This window comes from Pogona vitticeps, chromosome 6 (assembly GCF_051106095.1).
Source record: "Pogona vitticeps strain Pit_001003342236 chromosome 6, PviZW2.1, whole genome shotgun sequence".
Classification (NCBI taxonomy): Eukaryota; Metazoa; Chordata; class Lepidosauria; order Squamata; family Agamidae; genus Pogona; species Pogona vitticeps.
The window spans coordinates 40,229,431-40,254,357 of NC_135788.1; the positions used below are offsets into that span (position 1 = coordinate 40,229,431).

Consider the following 24,927-nt stretch of genomic DNA (forward strand, 5'->3'; position numbering starts at 1 on the left):
AAGTCAAGTTATGCCCATTACCCGTGATCTCTACTCCATTTAAATGCATAGGTGTGGACATTGTAGGGCTGTTGCCTAAGGTCACAAAGAGGAGAAACAGATTTATTCTCACTATTGTGGACCATGCCACTAGATATCCTGAGGCTATTCCCTTAAGTAACATAGAGACCAACACAGTAGCTGATGCCTTAGTAAGTTATATGTCTCAGATGGGCTTTGCTTCAGAAATAATAACAGATTTAGGAGCATCTTTTACTTCTAAGCTCATGAAACGATTATGGCAAATCTGTGGGATTAAACATTTAGAAACTACCGCCTATCATCCTCAGAGTAATGGGTTAACTGAAAAGTTTAATGGGACCCTAATGAGAATGATCAGAGCTTACTTGGCAGAAAATCCAAACAACTGGGATCAGAAATTGCAATCACTATTATTCGCTTATAGATCAGTGCCACAAGCCAGTACAGGTTTTAGCCCATTTGAACTTTTATTTGGGAGGAAAGTGAAGGGACCACTTGAGTTAATTAAACAGAATTGGGAACAGATCACAGAAGATGATCCACAAGATGTAGTTACCTACATAGACACGCTAATGAATGACCTGAAAAGGAATTTAGAGTTAGCTTCAGAAAATCTACATGCACAGAAAACTAGACAAAAAACCTGGTACAATAAAAAGGTGAGGGAAAGACAGTTTAGCCCTGGAGATGAGGTACTTTGGTTAAAACCTTTCAAAGGGAACAAGCTACAATTAAATTGGGCAGGACCATATAGGATTATTTCAAAAATGAATGACCTAAACTACATTATTGAGGAAGAAGAACACCAAGGCAGGAGGGTAGTTCATGTTAACGCTCTGAAACCTTACTATAGGGAGGAACAGAGAGTTTTATTCGCAATGAAAGCTGCTGATAGGGAGGAACATGACTTGCCTTATTGGGAAGGTAGGGGTGAAGTTAGGTACAACCCAGAGGAGGTGAGAATCAGCCCTTCACTCACCCTAGATCAGCAGAGAAAACTGAAATCGCTAGTTACCAAATATTATAAGGTCTTTTCAAACAAGCCTGGGTTAGCTAAGGGAGTGATGCATAGGATCCATACTGGAGATTCACCCCCGCAGGCAGTAACCCCATACAGAGTAACAGGACCATATAAGGACAAGGTGCGCAAGGAGTTGGATGAAATGCTCAAGGAGAATATCATTGTACCATCTTCTAGCCCTTGGTCCGCTCCGATAATTCTGGTTGATAAGCCGGATGGAAGTGTTAGGTTCTGTGTTGACTATAGGAAACTAAACCTTGTGACCAAACCTGATGCTTACCCTATGCCCAGATTGGACAACCTGATTGAAACTATAGGGGGTTGTCGATACATCTCTTCATTAGACCTAGTTAAGGGTTTTTGGCAGGTGAGGATTGATCCTAGAGATCAAGAGAAGACCGCTTTTTGTAGCCCTTTCGGTTTATTTGAGTTTCGAGTCCTCAGTTTCGGCCTAAGGAATTCGCCAGCCACGTTCCAAAGGCTGATGGGCCAGACTTTACAAGGGCTCAGTGATTTTACAGTAGCCTACATAGATGACATAGGTATCTTCAGTAACACCTGGGAAGATCACCTAAGACACCTAGAAGTAGTACTGCAGAGGTTAAGTGCGGTAGGGCTAACCGTGAAAGCAAGCAAATGCCAGCTAGGTAGCCCAGAAATAAAGTATTGGGGTTATGTTGTAGGGGGAGGAGTAATCAAGCCCCTGGAAGCAAAGGTAGAGGCAGTACGTGATTGGCCTAGACCCAATACCAAGAAAAGAGTAAGATCATTTCTTGGTCTGATAGGCTACTATAGGAAATTTATTCCTAGGTTCAGCGAGATGGCAGCGCCGCTGACCGAGCTGACGAGGAAGAAGACTGATGACCACATCCCATGGACCAGTGACTGCGAGGAGCCATTCCAGAAGTTGAAGGAGGCGCTAATCCACTATCCAGTGTTGCGTGCCCCAGACTTCGACCGAGAGTTTATCGTGTACACAGATGCATCCAACGCCGGGGTAGGAGCTGTCTTGTGTCAAGCTGATGACAACGGAGACCAGCATCCAGTGTCCTACCTTAGTAAAAAGCTTCAGAAAGGAGACACTTAGCTACCATGGAGAAAGAGTGTCTTGCCATTGTTTATGCAGTTCAGAAGTTATCGCCATACATCTGGGGGAGACATTTTATCCTTTGTACGGACCACTCCCCACTGAGGTGGTTAAAGACTATGAAAACCCACAATAGTAAACTGATGAGGTGGGCCTTGCTGTTACAGGATTTCGACTTCGAGGTTAAGGTAGTCAAAGGGACGATGAACTGTGTGGCTGACACCTTATCCCGAAGACCAGAAGAGTGAAGACGACCAGATGGACTTTGTAAATTGGCTAAAGTGGTTTAACTGTTTATGAATATGGGTTTGTTGAAATGTTGTTCTGTATATGTATATGGAAATGAGTTATTGTGTGTAAGTATTTTTTTGATGAACAGAACAATTTAAGTGTATGTTGAATATTGATGATAAGTATTTGAAATGGAAGAAATGCTGTAATGTGTTGTGATGTTCTAGAGTGAAAAGATGATTAATGTGGTAAGTATTTGGGTAATGTAATTTTATGGAAATGTGTTGACTCTACTCCTAGTTGTTTCGGGAGTAAAGCAATCTAGCTTTCCCCCACAAAACAACTTATAAAGGGGGGAGGTATGTTACAAACAGCTATGATGTCACCTGTCCTTCAAGGTTTAGGCTGGAGTGTTAACATCCAATGGTGGTCGGAAGGCAGGACATCAGGGGGAGGAGCTGGGATGTATAGGGGTGTGAATGTGTGTGAGGGAGAGATCAGGATCTGTGAGTGTTGAGATGAGATAGTGATCAGATTGTGTGGAGATATGAGTCTGTGTGAGCTAGAGCCTTTCTTTATGTGATTACCTGATTTATTTGTTATACCAATCTTAATGTACCAATCAATAAACTTTAGTTATTTTGTTTGAAATCCATTCCGGCCTGAAGATACTTATTGCAGGGGATGGTTGGTGGCAGACTACCAGAAGAGTAACAGTGGAGTGACGTAGCGACCTTTCTTGGTGAGGTAGAAGGAGGTCGTTACAATCACAAACACTCTTTTCCAGCAACACAAGAAGTGACTCTACACATGAACATCACCAAATGGGCAATACAGAAATCAGATTGATTATACTGTATTCTCTGAATCCAAAGATGGAGAAGCTCTATACGGTCAGCAAAAACAAGACCTGGAGCTGATTGTGGCTCTGATCATCAGCTTCTCATAGCAAAATTCAAGCTTAAACTGAAGAGAGTAGGAAAAAACACTGGGCTACTCAGGTATAATCTAAACCAAATCCCTTATGAATACACAATGGAAGTGAAGAACATATTTAAGGAACTAGATTTGTTGGACAGAGTGCCTGAAGAACTATGAATAGAGGCTCGTAACATTGTACAGGACGCAGCAACAAAAAGCATCCCAAAGAAAAGGAAATGCAAGAAAGCAAAGTGGCTGTCCAACGAGGCCCTACAAATAGCAGAGAAGACAAGGGAAACAAAATGCAAAGGAGATAGAGAAAATAACAGAAAATTGAATGCACAATGCAAAGAAATAGAGGAAACTAATAGAAAGGGAAAAACCAGAGATCTGTTCAAAAAAATGGAGATATTAAAGGAACATTTTGTGCAAAGATGGACATGATAAAGAACAAAAATGGTAGGGACTTCACAGAAGCAGAAGACATCAAGAAGAGGTGGCAAGAAAATACCAGAAAGATCTGGATGTCCTGGATAACCCAGATAGTGTGGTTGTGGACCTTGAGCCAGACATCCTGGAGAGTGAAGTCAAGTGGGCCTTAGAAAGCATGGCTAACAACAACGCCAGTGGAGGTGATGGCATTCCAGTTGAACTATTTAAAATCTCAAAAAAAAAAAAAAGATGCTGTTAAGGTGCTACACTCAATACGCCAGCAAGTTTGGAAAATTCAGCAGTAGCCAGAGGATTGGAAAAAAAAACAGTCTACATCCCAATCCCAAAGAAAGGCAGTGCCAAAGAATGCTCCAACTACCGTACAAATGCACTCATTTCACACACTAGCAAGATTATGCTCCAAGGCAGGCTTCAGCAGTATGTGGACCGAGAACTCCCAGAAGTACTAGCTGGATTTTGAAGGGGCAGAGAAACTAGAGACCAAATTGCTAACATGAGCTGGATTATGGAGAAAGCCAGAGAGTTCCAGAGAAACATCATCGACCACACAAAAACCTTTGACTGTGTGGACCACAGCAAACTATGGCAAGTTCTTAAAGAAATGGGAGTGCCTGACCACTTTTTCTACCTCCTGAGAAATCTATATGTGGGACAGGAAGCAACAGTTAGAACTGGACATGGAACAACTGAGTGGTTCAAAATTGGGAAATGAGTACGACAAGGCTGTATATTGTCTCCCTGCTTATTTAACTTATATGCAGAATACATCATGCGAAAGGCTGGACTGGAGGAATCCCAAGCCAGAATTAAGATTGCCGGAAGAAATATCAACCTCAGCTATGCAGATGATACCACTCTGATGGCAGAAAGTGAGAAGGAATTAAAAAACCTCTTAATGAGGGTGAAAGAGGAGAGCACCAAAAATGGTCTGAAGCTCAACATCAAAAAAACCTAAGATCATGGCCACTGGTCCCATCTCCTCCTGGCAAATAGAAGGGGAAGATATGGAGACAGTGACAGATTTTACTTTCCTGGGCTCCATGATCACTGCAAATGGTGACAGCAGCTGTGAAATTAAAAGACGCCTGCTTCTTGGGAGGAAAGCGATGACAAACCTAGACAGCATCTTCAAAAGCAGAGACATCATCTCTGCTTTTGAAGATACTGTCTAAATCAAGAATAATAATATAATAATTAGGTGCCACCAATTTGCTTTGGAAAAACCTGACCTTTTCAGAGTTTTCTATGTATAAAGAGCTTCAAGGAGATTTATCGTTCCTTTTTTTTCTGGGGACACTCTGGGTCTGTATACTGAAAGCTACACAGACCAGCTGTTTTCCTAGGAGATACAGTAGGGAATTGAACTCCCAAACTCTGGTTCTGCGACCTCAAGCTTCTACGGGGATACATGCTGCTTTCCTCTCCATCATGGTGTCTTGCTCAGAGATTAAACTTTACTGGCACATGACCTTCCTAAGGATATCCCCGTATACTGGGCTGAACCAAGTAGTCCATGGGGTGAAATGCACTCTTGAGAAGTATCCCAAGCACAATAAAGCACTTCATTAATCAGTGGTAATTCACCACCATGAATTATAGGATTTCACTTTGGTGTGTATTAGGTTCTAGCCTATGTTTTTGTGTGTTTCCTGTTTTGTTTTGTTGCACATGCTGAAACATAGCTAAGCCTTTGAAAGTTAATAACATTTTTGTACATGCCCTAGCCACTTTATTTGAGTCTGTGTGTAAAGAAAGTCTTTCATAAAATGATAGATTTTTATAACAATTTAGTCTGATATAAGTCTATTCAATCAATCTTTCAGTGATTAATGAATTAGGACCAGACTATGAAAAACATACTTCATCTGCAAATGGATTTATACTTTCACAATATTCCCAGGGCAATTAGCAGCCTGACAAGATGGTTTAGCTAAAGTTATACCTTAAAATAGTATTGACACTTATACTACACTTATCCCATCCCAAAATATTTTGTGAAAACTGTTAGAGGCATAATGTTATGAAACTTACCAAAACTTACTTAGTAAAAGTTCTGCCATTCTGTAAGATCCATGCCATCCTATTTACATTTCTGCATCATATTTATATCAGTTTCATACAGTGGTGCCCCGCATTACAACGTTAATTCATTCCAGCAAAATCGCTGTAGAATGAAAATATAATGCAAAAAGAAAAAACCCATTGAAACGCATTAAAACCCATTTAATGCGTTCCAAAGGGCTGTAAACTCACGGTCCAATGAAAATCCTCCATAGGGCGGCCATTTTCGCTGCCTGTGCAGCGAGGAATCCATTCCGGAAAACAGTGGGGGGCCATTTTGTTTACCCGGTGGCCATTTTGAAACTGCCGATCAGCTGTTGGAAAATCGTCATTTTGTGAAGAATTGGTTCCCGAAGCAGGGAACCAATCATCGCAAAGTGAAATTCCCCCATAGGAAACATTGTTTTGCAATCACAAAAGCGATCGCAAAAAAATCATCGTAATGCGGTTTTGTCATTAAACAGGGCAATCATAAAGCAAGGCACCACTGTACTTTCTGACAACCCAGCCTAGCATTTCAGCCATTTGCTTTTAGAAATTCAGTTATGCAAGCAATGCTCTTTATTTAATCATGAATTCCGAGAGGTATTGGAAGCTTTTCTTCAAGAAATTTCTCTATTAATATGGTTTTCCTCAAATGGATTCCCCCCTCCCCCCTGATGATTTTGTGGAATGCAGTAAATCATTCTGTGTGTGTGTTTAGTCATTTAGTCGTGTCCGACTCTTCGTGACCCCATGGACCAGAGCACGCCAGGCCCTCCTATCCTCCACTGCCTCCTGTAGTAGTGTCAATTTCATGTTGGTTGTTTCGCAGACACTGTCCAGCCATCTCATCCTCGGTCGTCCCCTTCTCCTCTTGCCGTCACACCTTCCTAACATCAGGGTTTTTTCCAAGGACTCTTTTCTTCTCATGAGATGGCCAAAGTACTGGAGCCTCAGCTTCAGGATCTGTCCTTCCAGTGAGCACTCAGGGTTGATTTCCTTTAGAACTGATAGGTTTGTTCTCCTTGCAGTCCAGGAGATTCTCAAGAGCCTCCTCCAGCACCACAATTCAAAGGCATCAATTCTTCGGCGGTCTGCTTTCTTTATGGTCCAGCTCTCACTTCCATCCATCACGACAGGAAAAACCATAGCTTTGACTATTCGGACGTTTGTTGGCAAGGTGATGTCTCTGCTTTTCAAGATGCTGTCAAGATTTGTCATCGCTTTCCTCCCAAGAAGAAGGCATCTTTTAATTTCAGGGCTGCTGTCTCCATCTGCAGTGATCATGGAGCCCTGGAAGATAAAATTTGGCACTGCCTCCATATCTTCCCCTTCTATTTCCCAGGAGGTGATGGGACCAGTGGCCATGATCTTAGGTTTTTTGATGTTGAGTTTCAGACCGTTTTTTGCACTCTCCTCTTTCACTCTCATTACAAGGTTCTTTAATTCCTCCTCACTTTCTGCCATCAGAGTGGTATCATCTGCATATCGGAGGTTGTTGATATTTCTTCCGGCAATCTTAATTCTGGCTGGGGATTCCTCCTGTCCTGCCTTTTGCATGATGTATTCTGCATATAAGTTAAATAAGCTGGGGGACAGTATACAGCCTTGCCGTACTCCTTTCCCAATTTTGAACCACTCAGTTGTTCCATGACCAGTTCTAACTGTTGCTTCCTGTCCCACATATAGGTTTCTCAGGAGACAGATAAAGTGGTCAGGCACTCCCATTTCTTTAAGTGCCTGACCACTCATTCTCAAATCATTCTAGAGGCCTTCAATTATTCTGTAGTGACACTACAGGTGTGATTAGACAGGGATTTGTCCTACAGTTTGGTCTGCTCTGGGGTTGGGCTGGTTCACTATTTTCCTGATTGACCACATGACATATGGACCATCACAAACCAGCCTATCCCTGATCCATACCTACCCAAGTCTTTTTGGGTGTCTATCTGGGGCTCCTTTTCTGTGGATGTAAAGTTAGTCCATTTTGCCAAACCAAAGCAGATGGCTTAAGCTATCCCTTGGCTTAAGCCACTGGGTGATATTGGGAAACTGAAAACTTCCTCCCACTCCCTCCCCTGTGGAGGAGAAAATAGAGGAAGCAGTGGTGTTTTTGTCTGTTTGTTTGCTTGCTTGTTTGTTTCTTTTGAAACCCCAAGGCAGTGATGATGCAATATGGCACTTTGGGGGTAACAATAGAAAACTTTTTCTCTTTTTCTCCCCCTCCCCATGGCAGAATGGGAGGAAACTTTTAACTTTTTAATAATCATGAAGCATCTTAAGGGAAGCATGGATGAGGAGACAAGGAGGGGAATTTTGTGCATGTGTTTTCTTTCTTTCTTTCTTTCTTTCTTTCTTTCTTTCTTTCTTTCTTTCTTTCTTTCTTTCTTTCTTTCTTTCTTTCTTTCTTTCTTTCTTTCTTTCTTTCTTTCTTTCTTTCTTTTCCTTTAAAGAGAGAGAAAGGCTAGATAGGGTGCTTGCGGACATACCATATCTGAATGCAACCCTGCTAAGCATAATTCAACCTGATACAGTCCAGTATAATTTGGTTGTCTAGATCTGCCCTATGTGCATCAATGTGAACCTTCAAAAAGTATTCTTAATCTATCAGATGCATAACATTTTCATTTTATATGGGACAGACGCAAATGAACTCTGAGCTGCATGAAAGCAATTCATAAATTTATTCTTTAGGGTAAATTTGAACCTCTCTGCCTTGTTTCTGTGAACATCTGTGAAGATATTTATTCTAAGAAATAATGTGAGATTTTCTTATTCCTCTAGCAATGGAAAGCTGCTATGCAGATATCCCCCTCCCTTATAAAACATCTTCTCCTATTTCTGGTGGCTGCCTCTCCTTCCTTTTGACATTAGAATGATGAATAATGACACTAGGTAGAGGGCATTGGGAGGGAAGAAGAACGTGGCCAGGTTAACCAAGACAGTTATTGGTATTGCCGTTTGTAGAGGCACTACAAAGAGACAAAAATCTTTCTGGGGGAGTGCAAAGCTGCAACCACTGGTAATTATAAGACCCACCTTTGTGTAATTGTTGAGAAATTCTCTTTCCCTCAGGGGAAATTCATCAAAATTGTCACCCACAATTTCTCTTCATAGAAATAGGATGGAGAATTTTAGAAGACCATTTGTGCACAGCTATAGTTAACAAATGGCAAAGCAAACAACGTCTAAAGGGGACTGTAGGGTTAATATTATGAATCTTTTAGTAACAGTATAAGCTGCCTAGGAAGTTTGGGGGTTTCCTTTGCATGTTTTTCAGGAAAAATATGGCAGATATTGGCTTGAGATTATTCTGAGATAACATGACCTCTGTTCTAGATCTGTGGGTGGTTTTGGGAACTAATAAAATGTACGGCTACAGGAAGAGTGAGTGTATCTTGCTTCCCCCAATGAGAGCATTTCATCCAATACTTAACATTTGGCCCATAGTGTTTTGATGGTTAAGATGTCTTCCCCGTAGGGGGAGGAATATGCAAAAGTAGAAGTCAATGTATTCTAGTAAATGGTGCAATAGCAGAGAAGCCTTTGAAGCTTGTGTTTAAAAGCTTTCTTAGCCAGCTGTGTGTGATGAATGAAACATTGCCAAAATCATTTATAGTGAGGTTGTCACTGGTCTGAGTTGGCCTCATTAGTGAATTCATTTTACATCTGAGCCTTCACATCAATCACATACACATCAAGTCCTTTGTTTTCTTGTGTGGCGACATCACGGTACACTTTGTAGCTATTTCTAATTGATGGCACTGGGTTTTCTTCACTTCATCTATATATTTGGCATCAGCTTTAATGAGACTTGCTTGACAGACAGCTTTGTCCAAGGATCACCAAATTCCTTTTCTCATTTCTAGCAGCACTCTTAAGAGTAATATTATATGAAATCTAGCATTTTCTTTCTTTTTTTTAAAGCATGTATTAATGAGTCCTGTTGCACATTCAAGGTTTACTGTAATTTAAGAAGAGCAATTTAAGGTCATCGACTATTTCTGCTTCCACCTTGTAAGATGCCAGAATTGGAACTATGAGCGATTACATCAGACAAGCAAATTCATGAAATGTTTACACTCAGTGTCAAACTGTATGTTATACATAACATGTTGTTAGTTGATGAATTCAGAGGTGACTCTGGCAGATGCTTCAGTTTCAGAAATCAGACAAAGCCTGTGTTTTGGTCCACAAACCAATGACAAAACATGTCAAGCTAATTTGCAAAATGTGGGAGGTGTGAAAAGTTCCTGCTGTAACAATCATGCATGCTTTCACCATTTAAGGAATTCCTTCTTCCAAACAGATGCTCTCCAAAATATATTTACCCTTTTTGGCTGAAGACCTACATGTTCTCAGGCCATAATATAATTCTGTGATGGTACCATTTCTTGAACATTGTTTTTCTCCCTCAAGTTATGGCTAGATTTCTGATAATAATGGTAGTGATGAAGAACAATCTTTGTATCCTGCTTTCCTGCACTGTGCTCCTTTTGGTATATATAGCGATAAGATTATTACTGCATATGAGATAGATTAGGATGTGAGTAAGGAACAGTGAGCAGCACAACTAAGTATGGATTTGAACTCTAATTTCCCCCGTGAAGACATAACTCTCTAAGCACTATACCCCATTGGCTCTCTCTACTGAAAGTGATTTTCATTTTTCTTCTGAGGTTAAAAATAGAAACAGCAAAAACAAACAACAAATGGTGGCTTAGTATGCTAAACTGGTAAAACCTCAAATATCAATGGTTCATTTTCCGGAGGTTAAATTGCTCCCTGCATTGATTAACAGTGTCTTTCCTTTGTTCTCCAGAAAAACTCAAAGGAAGAGGAAGAACAGGATCACATTTTGATTCAGCACGCAGACGAAGCAGAGCTGTCCTTTATCACATCTCCGGACACCTACAAAGAAGAGAGAAGAACAAATTAAAAATTAATAATGTAGGTACAGAGCACCAAGCTCCTTTTGTGCTGTCATTTGAAGAGCGTATTTTCGCATTACTCAAAAGAATTACTTTAATAGGTGCTACTAATCTTTTGTAATTTTATTTGTCATGATATCTTGCTCTGAAAGTTTCTTTTCAATAATATAATATAGAAGGTCAACAGCAGACACGAAGGCCTCCCACCAAGAAAAACAAAACACGAACAGTATGTTTTCATTATGGGTGAATTAAAGTATTAGACAAGTCAAAGACAAGGGCAGGTTAAGACCCTGATGTTTCACATACGCTACAAAGAAAGTTCTATAGATCAATAGCATTTACTTTCACAGTTTTACAATTGCACACCTTTTTATGTTTCTCCAACTTAAGGAAGTTTTTCAAGCCAAGTTATAATGAAACGAGATCATCTTGCAGTTTGCGCAACCGTTCCTTATATTATCAGTGTAAGACGGAATTAGAATGATTTAATTTTCTTTCTTTCTTTCTTTGGTTTATTGCTGTGCCTCCCTTCTCCTGGTGTGGTGGCCTAAAGGGGGCTCACAACTGAATTTAAATGAGTTGGACTAAAAACACACTAACTATTTGAAAAGCTTTAAATGTGCACTTTAAAAGAAGGTAGACCCAGCATCCAAGATGAACTCAGTCTTGCCCAATGTAGTTCTTACAAACCTGCCTAAAATGGCAGGTCTTTAACATTTGGCAAGCAGATAAAAGGGATGGGGCCAACCTAACCTCCTGAAGAGCATTCCACAACCTGGAAACAGCCAAAGTGAGGACCCTCTCTCATGTCTCCATCAAACATACCTGTGAGGGTAATGGAAGGGACAAAGGGGGCCTCCTCTGAAGACCTTAGGGTCCCAGAAGGTTCATATGGGAAGACAGAGCCCTTCAGATAGCTCTGTCCTGGGTGAGAGAATGGGTTACTCTACAAAATCAGAGACTTTTAAAAATTTAGGGGCATGATTTAAGACTGGGCTGGCATGCCTACCTAAGGTAACAAGATGATAAGCAATGCAAAACATTTAATTTACAGGAGAGCTTTATTATGGGTCTGAAAGACAGTTAAGGTACAACATTACAGAAAGATACCATTATGGGTAGCTCCATTAGAAGCGTTCTCTAATCTTGCAAGAACACCTCAAGGGACAAATGGGAGATATGCTGAGATATTAGACAGTGGCTTTAATCTAAAGAACAAAGATGAACTGGCAGAACATGGTATTGTCCTAGACTGGTGGTCAATAAACTTGTTGAAAAAAACAAGACCTACTTGACTTTAATTCTGCTGATAACAGCAGCTAGAATTGTATATGCCAGTAAGTGGAAGACGACAAAGGTGCCGACAAATAAGGAATTTACTGAGAAGATTTTGGAATTAGCAGAAATTGATATTTTGACAGATACACTAAATGACAGACTGGATAATAATAAATGGGAACCTCTTTATACCTGGATGAAATCTACATCAACTTAAGTAGAATAGATTACATTAATACTATGTTAGAGAGTATAAGATTAAATGAATGGAATATATTGTAATAAATCACTCTGGCTGCAACGGATAGAAAAATAGAAAAAAATACAATAAAAATATTAAAAAGAAAAGAAAGTTAGGTTGGCGCCCTTCCTTTTATCTTTGAAGACCCACCTTTTCAGGCTTACATAGCTGAAAAAAATGAATATCCCATGTCTGTTCCCAATGTATTGTTATTAAAAATATATATGATTTTTAAAAATAATAACAACGGGGGTTGTAGTACCCAAGATGAGTAATTTAAGGAAATGATTCAGTAACCCCAAAACACAGTGGAACAAACAACATAATAAATACCATGTGACCACAAAACATGGCAGGAACATGATTAAAAGTCGCAGAACCACAGAGGGACATTTCACTGCTGTGACAGCGGACTCATTCGCTTTGGTTGAAGAAGAGTACAGCTGCAGCCACTCCCCCCCCCAAAAAAGGAGGTGGAGGCAACATCAGTGCTCCTGCCTGAAAGAGAAGATGAAGATTGAGAGGCACCCAGTCATGCCGAAGAAGAGTCAGAGAGAATCTCAGTGTCCCAGACCTGAAAAGAAAAATGGGCTGATGGTAGTTTGGGGTGGCAATGTATGTTTCCTCTACACACTTCCTCCAGGAAGGATGATAAGAGGCAGGATGGCTCCTCTCTGGTATACAGACCTGGAATCTTCCTGATTGCTTGACTCTAAAGATGCTCAGAATTAGACCCTCAGGATTTTGCGAGTCTCTCCTCCTATAAGGCCTGACTCTGAAGAAATCCAAGAAACCAGCAACCAGGAAGACTCCAGTTATGTTGAGTAGGTCTGAGCTATCCTTGCTCTCACCCTCCTTTTTTCAGGTATGGGGTTGTTGCAGCCACTGCTACAGGTCATTCTTCAGTTCCTACATGATGCCTTTGAATAGCAGTGCACAGCAACCATGATTCTCCAGAATTGCAGGGACCTTACAGATGGGCAGTCAGAGGGAATCAGTTTTAGCATCTTTCCCATCCTGGCTTTAGCAACAAAAGCTTTGTCCCAGTCTAATGTAAATCTAGCGCTATTAGGGAAGGAAGAACACACAGCAGGGAGTGGAGAAGGGATATTTTTTGTCAGAACCACCATCGAAGAAGAAATGGTTCAACCTGCTTTATCCCCTCAGCCCGAAATTAATTATACATTAATTTTTTAACAACACATCAAGTCATCAGACCTTGAAAAACATGAGACACTGTCTCAAGTTGACTGCTGATACCACTTATTTTTCTCCATGTATTGTAAAAACTGATCTCACCGTGCAGTGACAACATGCTATGGAAGAGTTTGTTTTGACAGTGCACCCCTCATGCAGATCAATTTAGTCAATTATTTTACATAGAAGTTGCCCCCCTCCTTCTTTGGCTCCCACTTTAATGCACCCAAATTCTTTTCATAGCACACATTGATCTTACCTGGATGAGAGGAATAGGATTTTGATTCTTTTAAGTGCACTTATTCATATTGCCCCTTACAGGTTTAAAGCAGAAGTTATTTATAGATACCCATTACTTTCTGTCTCCTAATTCACAGTAAGATTCTGAATCAGATAACCAGTTTTGTAAATATACTAGAAGGAGATTTCTCTCTGGATTTGAACTGAATCTGCATAGCCCGTATAGAATACATAATATGATCTACTTGTGCTTTAATTACAAAACTCAATTTTAAAAAATAATACTTTTTTCTAAGTAACCACAGATTATATGTAAAGCTGCCAAATATACTTATGTTGCCATGCCTTGCCCAGATACATGGGAATAAGTCCTGCTGTACTTGGTGAGCTTTATTTCTGAGTAAGCATGCAGAAGTGCACAATATTTCAGACTTAGTTTCCTTACTGTGCTTAAATGAAGACTGAGGAATCTTGTGGTACAATGAGGTTCCCCCCCTTTTCCTCCCTCCTTCCATATGGGAGCCTATAGTACCAGGACATTATTTGGGTTATGCTGTGTCAGTCTCTAAATTACAATTTTTAATTATGTTGAAATGAACTATGATGTGATGCTGTTGGAAAACAAAAGCAATATATATATTAGGAAAAAAGGAAGTGGCAGTTGTAATAGTGATAAGATGCAAGCACTTCCTTAGCTTTGGTCAAATTGTGCTTTGGTCAGATTTCGCAAGTGCTCTGAAACACATTTTAGAGACCAAGTCATTGAAGATTTTTGCAGTTATGAGTATAAAAAGTGAAAAACAAGGCATCAAGTGCTACATTACTCCTTTCCTGGGGCCTGTTTTGATACCCGGGGAAGTAAGCTCAAGATTATTAAACAAAATTTAATGTGTACTTCAGAAATGGTAGACATTATACTGAAAATATTGGCTTATGTAGATAGCAGGTAGCTATCAGAAAGAGTGCTATATGATGACAACTGTTCTGTTGAACACTTTGGGGGCTCTTTAGTCAGTTTGTATGGAGGATTTTCCTTTTCCCTTTCTAGTAGAAAATGTTTTCATTCTCCTTGTCTGAGAATAAAAATAGCTCTACAATACATTAATGCAAAATATGATTATACTGAACCACGAAAGGAGGATTAAAGGAACAGTATCAGGTCAAACTTATCCAAAATTTAGGCTTTGGCTGGAGGAAAAGCTTTTATGAAATCTAAGACTACTAAAAATGTTTCCATTAGGTATCAGAGAAAAACCATTGTATTTTATATTAATTCATTTTCTCTCTCTCCCTCTCCCCCTCTCTCTTTCTCTCTCAATTTCAGAATGTTTTTGTAGATAAACCGGCATTCCCGGAGTATAAAGTTTCAGATGCAAAAAAGTCCAAATTCATACTTTTGCATTTTAGCACCTTTAAAGCTGGCTGGGACTGGCTTATTTTATTGGCAACGTTTTATGTTGCTGTGACTGTACCTTATAACGTTTGCTTTATTGGCAATGATGATCTATCTACAACGCGAAGCACAACTGTCAGTGACATTGCAGTGGAAATTCTTTTTATCATAGGTAAGACACACTTCATTTCCTTCTGACATGTTCATGTATTTTTTCTGAAAATGGCTAGATTTTTTTCTGGGTGAAAAGGTAAAAGGAAAGGTGTGCTACCTTCAAGTATCTGTGAGCCACTTTGAAGCTCATTTTGGGTAGAAAGATAAAATACAAATCAATCCAATTCTGCAGAGAGCAGAAGAAGTCAGTAAGTCTTTTCAGAACAAGGAGAGGCTCCCTTGCTGAGGGGCATATGACCTGTACAAGCTTCATGAGTCAGTTGCCGTAGGATGTCCAAAAGATGGGGAACCAAGTTAAGAACATTAATTTATTAGCAGATTTGTCAACCAGTGTTTTTACATTGCATACAAAAAAGCAAAAGCAAAGCGCACTGCTTATATACTGTGCCACAGTCTTTAAAGCACCTTCTGGACAATTTACAGGTTAATTATGTGTGCTATATGTTGCACCACCCATCCCAGCAAGCTGAGTACTCAATTTACTGACCTCAGAAGGATGGAAGGCTAGGTCAGCCTCAAGCCAGCTACCTGGGATTGAACCCAGGTTGCAAGTATGGTTTTGGCTGCCTTACTGCAATTTAACCACTGTGCCACAAGGCTCCTGCACTCATTAATGTTTGCTCAGGAGTCTTTGCTTTTAGACTTTTGAAAAAGTCTTTCAAAATTCCATGTACAGAGCACCTATCACTCTGCCTTTATCCCCATGTTTGAAGATCTGCTCAAATAATTCTAAAAGGTTATTGAGAGAGGGCTTATCCTTGTAAAATCTATGATGATTATCTTTCTGTGAAACCTGTTCTTATATACGTTTGGTAATTTTCTTTCTAGCAAGGTTTTTTGCCAATTTATTTGAAACCAAAGGAAAGCTAACCAGTCAATATTTTTTTGGATTCACCTGGAAATCAATCCTTTACAAATACATTTCTTTAAAAAATGTGTTTCTTCAGCTACTTTCCAAATAATCCTCTGGTACAGAGGTCAATTTAGGGACATGTTACATATTTCTTGACAGAAGATCAGGAATTTCAAACCTGAATTCTTTAACAAGGCTAAGAAGGCTTCTGCCTGGACCCAGTGGGTTTTTGCTGTTGTCAGTTTTTCAATAAGGTTTAGAATATCATCTGTTCATCAGATTCCCTTCCAGAAAATGTCATTTCAAGCCAAGGCATCTGCACAATGTAATTATTAGCTATCCTCTTCAGATTTGTCCAATATTGTCCCATTCTATGCTGCAGTATTTCATCTGATATCCATGTGAATTGCTATGGATAGGTGGCAGGTTTTTTTTTTCTGGCTCCAGGTAATCAGGGGTTGTGAAACTAGTATTTTAGTAGGCTTGAACTTTGCCTTATCATCCGACAGTAGCCAGGCATACATATCTCAGGCTATAATTTCAGTGAGAACCGAAACAACAATATAATATGAAAACTCAGTTGCTTTGTTAAATTCTTTATTCTGAAGTGAAATCACATTTTAAATTTCTATTGTAATGTTTTCTTCAATATTCCATGAAGCATTAATTCTGATTCAGAGGTGTTTAAAAGAATGTACTCAACAAACAGATGTTTAATAATTGTACTCCTATTATCCTTGTACACCAATGGATTCTTTAAAATAGCTGTAATTCCTTTATTGTAAACTGGAGACAACTTGAGAACACTGAATGGTCAGAAGACAAAGGCATTTCATTTTCTAGGGCATACCTGTGACATCCAAATTGTGTTCCTTCTCACTTGGAAACGGGTACCACTGAGGTCAATAGAGTTTTTGCCCTCATATTTGTATGCCACCTGACTAAGTGGTCTTTATAGATAACTTATGAAAAGAAAAGTGAATTGCCTCATGGTTCTAGATCAGTGGTTCCCAACCTTGGGTAACCCAGATGTTCTTTGACTGCAATTCCCAGAAGCCTTTACCACCAGCTGTGCTGTCCAGGATTTCTGGGAGTTACAGTCCAAGGACACTTGGGTTACATAAGACTGAGAACCGCTGTTCTAGATAAACCCAAAGCTCTACTGCTAAAATTCTTTGGCTCCTAAGCACTTTGTAAAGTTTTTATATGCATTTGTTGAGGCAGAAAAGTTGTATACAGACACCTTCTCTCCATCAATTAATTGTAAGATCTGAAAGTTACCATAAGAGAGGGGGGGTCTTGCTTTATTCATTACTATACAATTGGGTGCTCTTTGAGACTTTATGGATGCTAAGACTTTATCAATCAATGCAGGTAGACTAAATAAGCATAACACCATTCCTCTTGCCCCTGTGCCCAGATGACTTCCATAGCACTAGGACAATGGCAATTTCTAGAAAAACTGTGATATAGCAATCGCTACTTTTGGAGCCTTGGAAAATTTATCTGTAACTAAAAGGTAAAGGTAAAGGTTCCCCTTGACAATTTTTGACCTGTCGTGTTCAACTCTGGGGGGCGGTGCTCATCTCCGTTTCCAAGCCATAGAGCCAGCGTTTTTGTCCAAAGACAATCTTCCGTGGTCACATGGCCAGTGCGACTTAGACACAGAACGCTGTTACCTTCCCACCAAGGTGGTCCCTATTAATCTACTCGCATTTTGCATGCTTTCAAACCGCTAGGTTGGCGGGAGCTGGGACAAGCGACGGGAGCTCACTCCGTTGCGTGGATTTGATCTTACAACTGCTTGGTTGTAGCACAGGCTTCTGCGGTTTAGCCCACAGTGCCACCATGTCCCAAGTATCTGTAACTAAAAGTTGCTTCTTAAAAGTAGCCATATAAGCTCTGTTAATTCCTTGAAGTACACTACTGTACCAGACTTTGATACTTCACATAGTCACTGTAGTGAATTTTTGGGCCACATAATTTTCCAGTTAACACCTGTATGTATGTAAGCGATTTTTACCACAGAGGTTTGTATTTTTACATTAACTGAAGTGAAATGACTGCCAGCAAAACAAATAAACAAGGCTAAATTTAGTTCCTGTATGACATATTGATATATAATGTGACAGAGGCTGAAGCAAAGGCAAAGTAAAATAGAATACACTAATATATAATATAAATCTATTGGGGGGAGAATTGTTTCAAGCATGTAATTTCCTCATATCAACAAATGAAGCACATTTGACTCATTTTTTAAAAAAAATGTAATACATATTATTCAGTTTTCCCAAGTCTATCTGATATAAGTTATTACTGGTAGACTGTCTGATCTGTGTGTGCATGCTGCTGTTAAATTCCACATCAGTCCAAAATAAATCTGAGCTAATATTTGATCTTATAGTAGAAAGGCTGACCTGGTTTGTACAACTGAAATCTGGGTGGACAGGGAAGGTGAGGTTGCCCTCTCTCACTTATAACTCCCAAGATATTCGATCTAGCATCATGGCATAGCAGAGGGGAGGGGAGAAGGTGCTACCATTGTCCATAGAAATTCTCTTAATGTTAGCAGGATCTCTACTTATTTATGCCTGGGCCTGGAATGATCATATCATGCTAGATTAGTGGGACAGAATGGGGATTGTGTTGGTGTACCAAATGATCTCCCTGCCAGGGCTGACAGACTATGTTTCTGGAGTGTTGTTGAGGTTCCTCAGACTTTTGCTTCTGGGAGACTTTAACATCCATACAGAGACACAGTCATCCTGGGCAGCTTTGGAGTTCATGGATTCTGTAGCATTCATGTGCCTGTCCCAACATCTTATGGGCCCTACACATATTGCAAGACATCTCTTTGATGTTCATGTCTAGGTAGAGACAAGATTATCTGAAGGTGATAAACCCTGAGTCTCTTGCCTTGTCATGGTCCATTCATTGCCTGCTAAAATTTGGAGTTTTGTACATTAGTGGCCCTCCATAGAATGAATGGCTCTACTGAAATGGTACACTCCAATAACTCATGGATGCAATTGGTTTCCAGAATGTCCATGATGGTTTTCTGACTGATCTTATTGGTGCTCCTGTCAAAGTCCAGGTCTTCCACTGTTATTCAGAGAAGACCAGGGAAGCAGACACACACAATCACTCCTAAATGCCCTCTTCAGTGCAGAGCCTGATCTTCCTCATGGTTCAAAGAAGATCTGAGGGTGATGCAGCAATTATGAAGACAGCTAGAGAGCACATGAGGGAAAGCTCCCATGCAATGCAATCTGGCAGCAATCAGGGAAATATCCAGCACACATTGTAATTTATTTAAGGCCACAAAAAGAGGCTATAACACCCAGTTAATTAAAGTGACCTCCAGTCAACAAGCAGAACTCTTTTTTGAGTTGTCTGTGGCCTTATAAATTCCAAGCAAAAGCAAAAATTACAGCCAATTGAAGAGAACTGCAACCAACTGGCAGCTCATTTTAGATCAAAGGTCAAACACATCCATCGGGACCTTACTTATTCCAGCAGATCAGTTTGAAATGTTCAGTGCACCATATAGTCAGGTTATATTGGATTAGTTTCCAGTAGTAAGGCTAGAGAATGTGGATGAGGCATTTTTACACTGAAGAACTACTACCTCTCTTTTTAATCCTTGTCCATCTTGCTATTGATACAACAGCTGAATGGGCAACTCATATAATCAGTGCTTCACTCCAGGAGGGCCTTGTGCCCTCCTGTTTAAATGAAACTACAATAAGGCCCATTCAACTAATTTGGCAATGGATAACTTGAACCATTATAGCCATGTCTCAAATAATCCTCTCCTGGGCAAGTTGATCATTGTAGCTGATCAGTTGCAGGCATTCTTGAAAGAAACTGATAGTCTAGATCCATTTCAATCAGTTTTGGCTGCAACACGGTACTGAAACAGCATTGGTTCCCCTGCAAGATCAACTTCTAAGGGAGCCAGATTGGGGGGAGGAGTGTAACTCTGCTGGTCCTCCTGGATCTTTCTGCAGCTTTTGATACCATTGATCATGGTATCCTTCTGAGACAGTTATCAGGCGTAGGGATTTGGGGCTCTGTATTTCAGTGGTTCCACTTGTTTCTTGATGGCTGATCCCAGATTATACCTCTTGCTATGGGATCCCACAGGGTCAGCGATCTCCACAATTCTTTTTAAAATCTATATGAAGCCACTGGGAGAAGTCAGACTGAAATTTGGAGTTTGCTATCACTATTATGCTTCTTCTCTCCTTGCATTTAGAAAGATGGTAAAAACAGAATTATTTAAAACATCCTGGATCTCCTGGATCTCCTGAGTGTTGTCAATAATTTTGTAGTTTTTTAGAATGTATTAATTAATTTTGGATTAGTCATAGGGTCGGTCATAATTTATGGTTACAACTATTGATTGTTTATTGCTGAATTGTTTTTAAATTATATTTGTTATTATTGTGGTGTATGAGGGTTTGTGAGTTTTTATCCTGCGTAAACTGCCCAATGTAGAGCTTGCCCTAATTGGGCAAGATCTAAGTTGAATATATATATACATACTGGGGCACGCGTATTCCCATTGCCTTGGGCAGTGGGAGATGTGCTATTCCATCTGTCAACCTCCAGCACATCTCTCTCTCACCCCAATACACCATGAGCCACCACACCTTCCACCAAAGTAAGCCAGAGGGCAGGCAGCTCTTCCAGAAGTGCCCCCAATCCTCCAGTTGAGTTTGAGACATCAGGAGTTTGAGACATCATTCACCAGAAAACATTCCGGTTGACTGGAGAGGACAAGCTCTGAGTGATACACAGGGCACAGTAGCTGGGAAAATTTCACTGCCTATTCTTTTCCTGCATCATTTTGTGTACATGTTTTAAATCCCACACAGAGAAGGGCATTGGTTGCTACCCTGGCCAATGTAGTACAGTGATAATTGAGGTCTTTGTACAGGAGGCCACTACTTAATTTCTACATGTAAGGAGTACCTGATAATTTTTTTTAATCCCAGAAATCATTAACATTTTGCCCTTTGCACAGAAACTGGAAGGCTGAACACTGCTATTCCCCCTCCCATCAATTTTCTGCGCAAGATTACATTTGACAGTCCTACATTTCCAGAAGTATTATTCTCTACCAGTTTTTATATACCTTGTCAATTTCAGCCTTTTACTCTGGTCAGTTTCAAATGTGTACCATTCCATTGAAACTAACCAGTGTAGGAGCCTGAAAGGGACACCAGTAACAAAGAGATACTGCAGAGAGTAATAATTCAAGTACAAACAGCACAGGGCAGTCAGACCTAAGCCACTACAGGAAATTGGCAAGTGCAGCAAAAATACTTACACTTTGAAGCCCGGATAGCAGGTCAGACAGGTAATGTAATCATATATTCAGAATACTATGTGATGTAAGGTAATGCTTTAACAATAAACAGAACTCTACAATACAAATCAAGGGAGAAAACTACTCATGATTGCTACATGTGTGAGTTTGCCTCTGAAAATGAAAGTCATCACAGCCTTCATTGTTCACTACTTTCTTTTTAATGATAGTGTAATAGTTCCTAATAAACCAATGCTCAGAGGTGATCTGATTAACAAATATTGTTTGCTTGCACTGCAAGGTAAGATTTCTTAAGGAATCCTGTAAAAAATGGCAACAATTCCTATGCAATATAATAAGAATAAGAATAATCTCAGAACTGCAGAGATTGAAGGACCCTGAAGATCATCAAGTCCAGCCCATGTTAAGGAGGCACAGTAGGGAATCAAACTTCCAACCTCTAGCTCCATAGCCAGACACCTAAACCCCTGAGTTATCCAGCAATTGTTGTATCTAAGGAATTACATACAGGATTTTGCAGGGGGAGAAAAAACAAGAACTTTTTGCTGGCTGAGAAATCCTAGAAGAGGGGGAAGGAAAGGCCGAAAATCCCTTAGAAAGCTGTGGGAATGAGAGGCATGTAGTTTTACAACCCACTCCTCCCACCTCTCACTTTAGATTGCTTAGCAGCTTCTCCACAGCTGCTATATTTATTATAAGAACTGCACTGGAAAATCTTTTATGAAGCCACAGGGCATTAAACATCAGTGCAAAGCAGTACAATGAACACTTAACAATATTAATTTTCTACAGCCATGCTATTGGTCACAGAATGATCATTTTTCTGGCAAATAATTAAATCTGCCCTTTAATCCAGGAGTGCACATCAAATGAATAACGTGAAAGAGAGAAAAAGGATGCCATTAACAAATTTTAATAATGCACCAATTATTATGAACTGCAAACAAAATTAATTGCAAAAAAGAATGTATCAAGTTAGTGGCTGTTTCAGAGTTAAGCTGAAAATTATATTATGTCTCTGGCATTGTGGGTGTCTCATAAGCAGTCTGAGGGAAAAAGATTCCTAGACTACATAGGCTCTTAGTCTAACTTGGCAGGCCTCTTCTTAGATTTATATGAGGTTCAGGGCTGCATGTATTGGAGGGTTGTCTGTCTGTCTGTCTTTTTGTTTGTTTCAATCTTGCATGCTGCCTTTAGGGAGTTGGCTGGGAAGAACTATTCTGAGCTGAGGAGATTGTCAATCTGTTCGGCACTAACCAATTGTTCCCTCTGGCTTCTGAATTCAAAGAGAGCCCTGCCTCTCTGCTCTTTTTTCTTCCATCTGTGTTGTCCTAATCAGTGTATGGAGCAAAAGCCCTCTGCAGCCATAGTGACCAATTCAAGGCTATGGTCTAGCTTGCTTTCTCCTAAAAAGATGACAAGAATGTAGACCAGCTCATATTGGGCAAGCTACATGAGATGCAATAGAAAGGTTCTCCCTTGCATCCTGAATAATCTGATGCTAATCTCCTGATTGAGCCCTTGGTCTTTGCCTGTGTTATGGGTATGGCAAATCTTGTTTCCCAGAACATAATGCTGTGGCCATGTGTCCACACTTGCAGCATCTCTGGAAGGCAGAGAAAATCACCCAGAGAAAACCTGGGTGACATGTAAGTCAACTGGAAGCTGAATCTAAGCACTGTGATCATTAAACCTCTACCTTTCAAATCACATAATGTCCTTCATCCTGTGCTCTACTGTGACTTGGTGCCATGGCATCATTAAACCCAGAAGAATGGGAAGGGATTTTCCAGGCTTGTAGGTCTATAGCTGAAATTCCATAAGCCTGTTGAACTGAAAACAAGACACAACAGCCTGTTGGGTAGCTGCACCTGCTAAAAAACATCAAGTTGCACAAGCTGTCACGAAATTAACACCAAAGTGAAAATCATATCCAAGAAGCAATTCCACAATTGTGCAACTATTTATATACCGTACTCAGACATGTGGACTGCCTAGGTGTAACTTCCTGTAAACGTCTACAGATGTAACTTTACATGATGCCAAAAGGATTTCAGCCAATAAAATACAATAAAGTCCACAGACCATTACAAACCAGATGAAAACCCTCACATATATAGACAGATTTAATACCATATTTGCAGAAGAGGTGTTGAAAGACATATATGCATTTATTATATTGTAGAATTCCAAGTTTAATCGTTTTTAAATGGATGGATAATAATATGTTAATATATGTTAGTTTATATCTATTTAACATTTAATAAACCGGACCATGAAAGTTGGAGTAGAACAGATTGGTTTAATCACTTGTTTAGGCCTGCTGCAATATTCTCTATTTCTAAAACAGAATAAAGAGTCTGTTTACCTGTTCTTTCTCAGTTGTCTTGCAGTGAAATTCAACACTCCTTATTTGTAGGTTGAAACTAACCAACAAAACATACTCTAAGAGTTGTCTCAATTTATTTCTAAATAGTCTGGGGAAAATGTAAATTACTTACAAACCTAAAACAAAAATGATTATCTTTGTTTTACTCTAGGAAGTCCATGGGTAACCTGTCAAAGTTGCATCTTTGTGTCTGAAAAACAAAACAGTAGAAATGTCTAAGAGCCCAATTAAATATACATGTTCTTCTAGAAGGTCAGGAAGTAAAGCCTAATTAATCTTTTTGTGAATTGAATTTTGTGACATAATGGCTATACAATGTCAGTAAGGGAAAACATGTAGCAGAGAAAGCTATATTGGGGGGGGATTAAATTTTTCCAGAATTGTTTTATTGTAAGAAGGAAAAGTCAAAGGAATGAAGAATAATATGCATGGTGCAAATGTTCCAGTGCTTTGATTGCTTTTCATCAGGAGGTCTTCAGTAACAACGCTCTGCAGGAATAATAGATGGTCGCAAAAGGAACCTGTATCTTATGTATATTTATAAGCAAATCAGGATGTTGCACTGAGAAAAAGCAATTATAAAACCTGACATGCTTCTCACAAACCGTATTAGCATTAGAGACTGTGTGTGCACATTGAAGGATGATATTTGAACACCTCTGTGCACAGAAATGAAAGGGTACCATCTCTCTTCTGTTCAACAACCTATATCATCTGTTCAGTTACATCCAGTGAAATGTCTCTTTGCAATACTATGGTTTGCATGTTGGAAATCCTATGCATCCTATGTTCTGTGAACAGGATACAGACGGAATTCTAGCTCCTGTCCTCTGAAGATGCCAGCTACAGAGACTGGTGAAAAGTTAGGAAGAAAAACCTCAAGAACATGGCCAAACAGACCCAAACACCCACAACAAACATCGGATCCTGACTGTGAAAGCCTTCGAAAACACAATTTAGAAATAGTTTATAATATCAATTGAGTCATATCTTCCCCCTTGCTAATTACCTCCTCTTTTACTGTACTTCAGTACTAGCTGCCTAGAGTAGTCCATTGGGCCAAATAGGCGGGGTATAAATCAAATAAACTAAACTAAACTAAACTAGTAAGTACTA

The 24,927-nt window shown here is 39.8% G+C and overlaps 1 protein-coding gene across 1 annotated transcript in view; it reads left to right on the top strand.

The window, feature by feature from the left end:
- The window catches only part of KCNH8 (potassium voltage-gated channel subfamily H member 8), a 214,820-nt gene that overhangs the window by 105,648 nt on the left and 84,245 nt on the right, over positions 1–24,927 (top strand). Inside the window, exons 4-5 of the mRNA XM_020807338.3 lie at positions 10,600–10,727; positions 14,992–15,232. Coding sequence (XP_020662997.3) covers positions 10,600–10,727; positions 14,992–15,232 — 369 coding nt within the window. The remainder of the gene's footprint in view (positions 1–10,599; positions 10,728–14,991; positions 15,233–24,927) is intronic.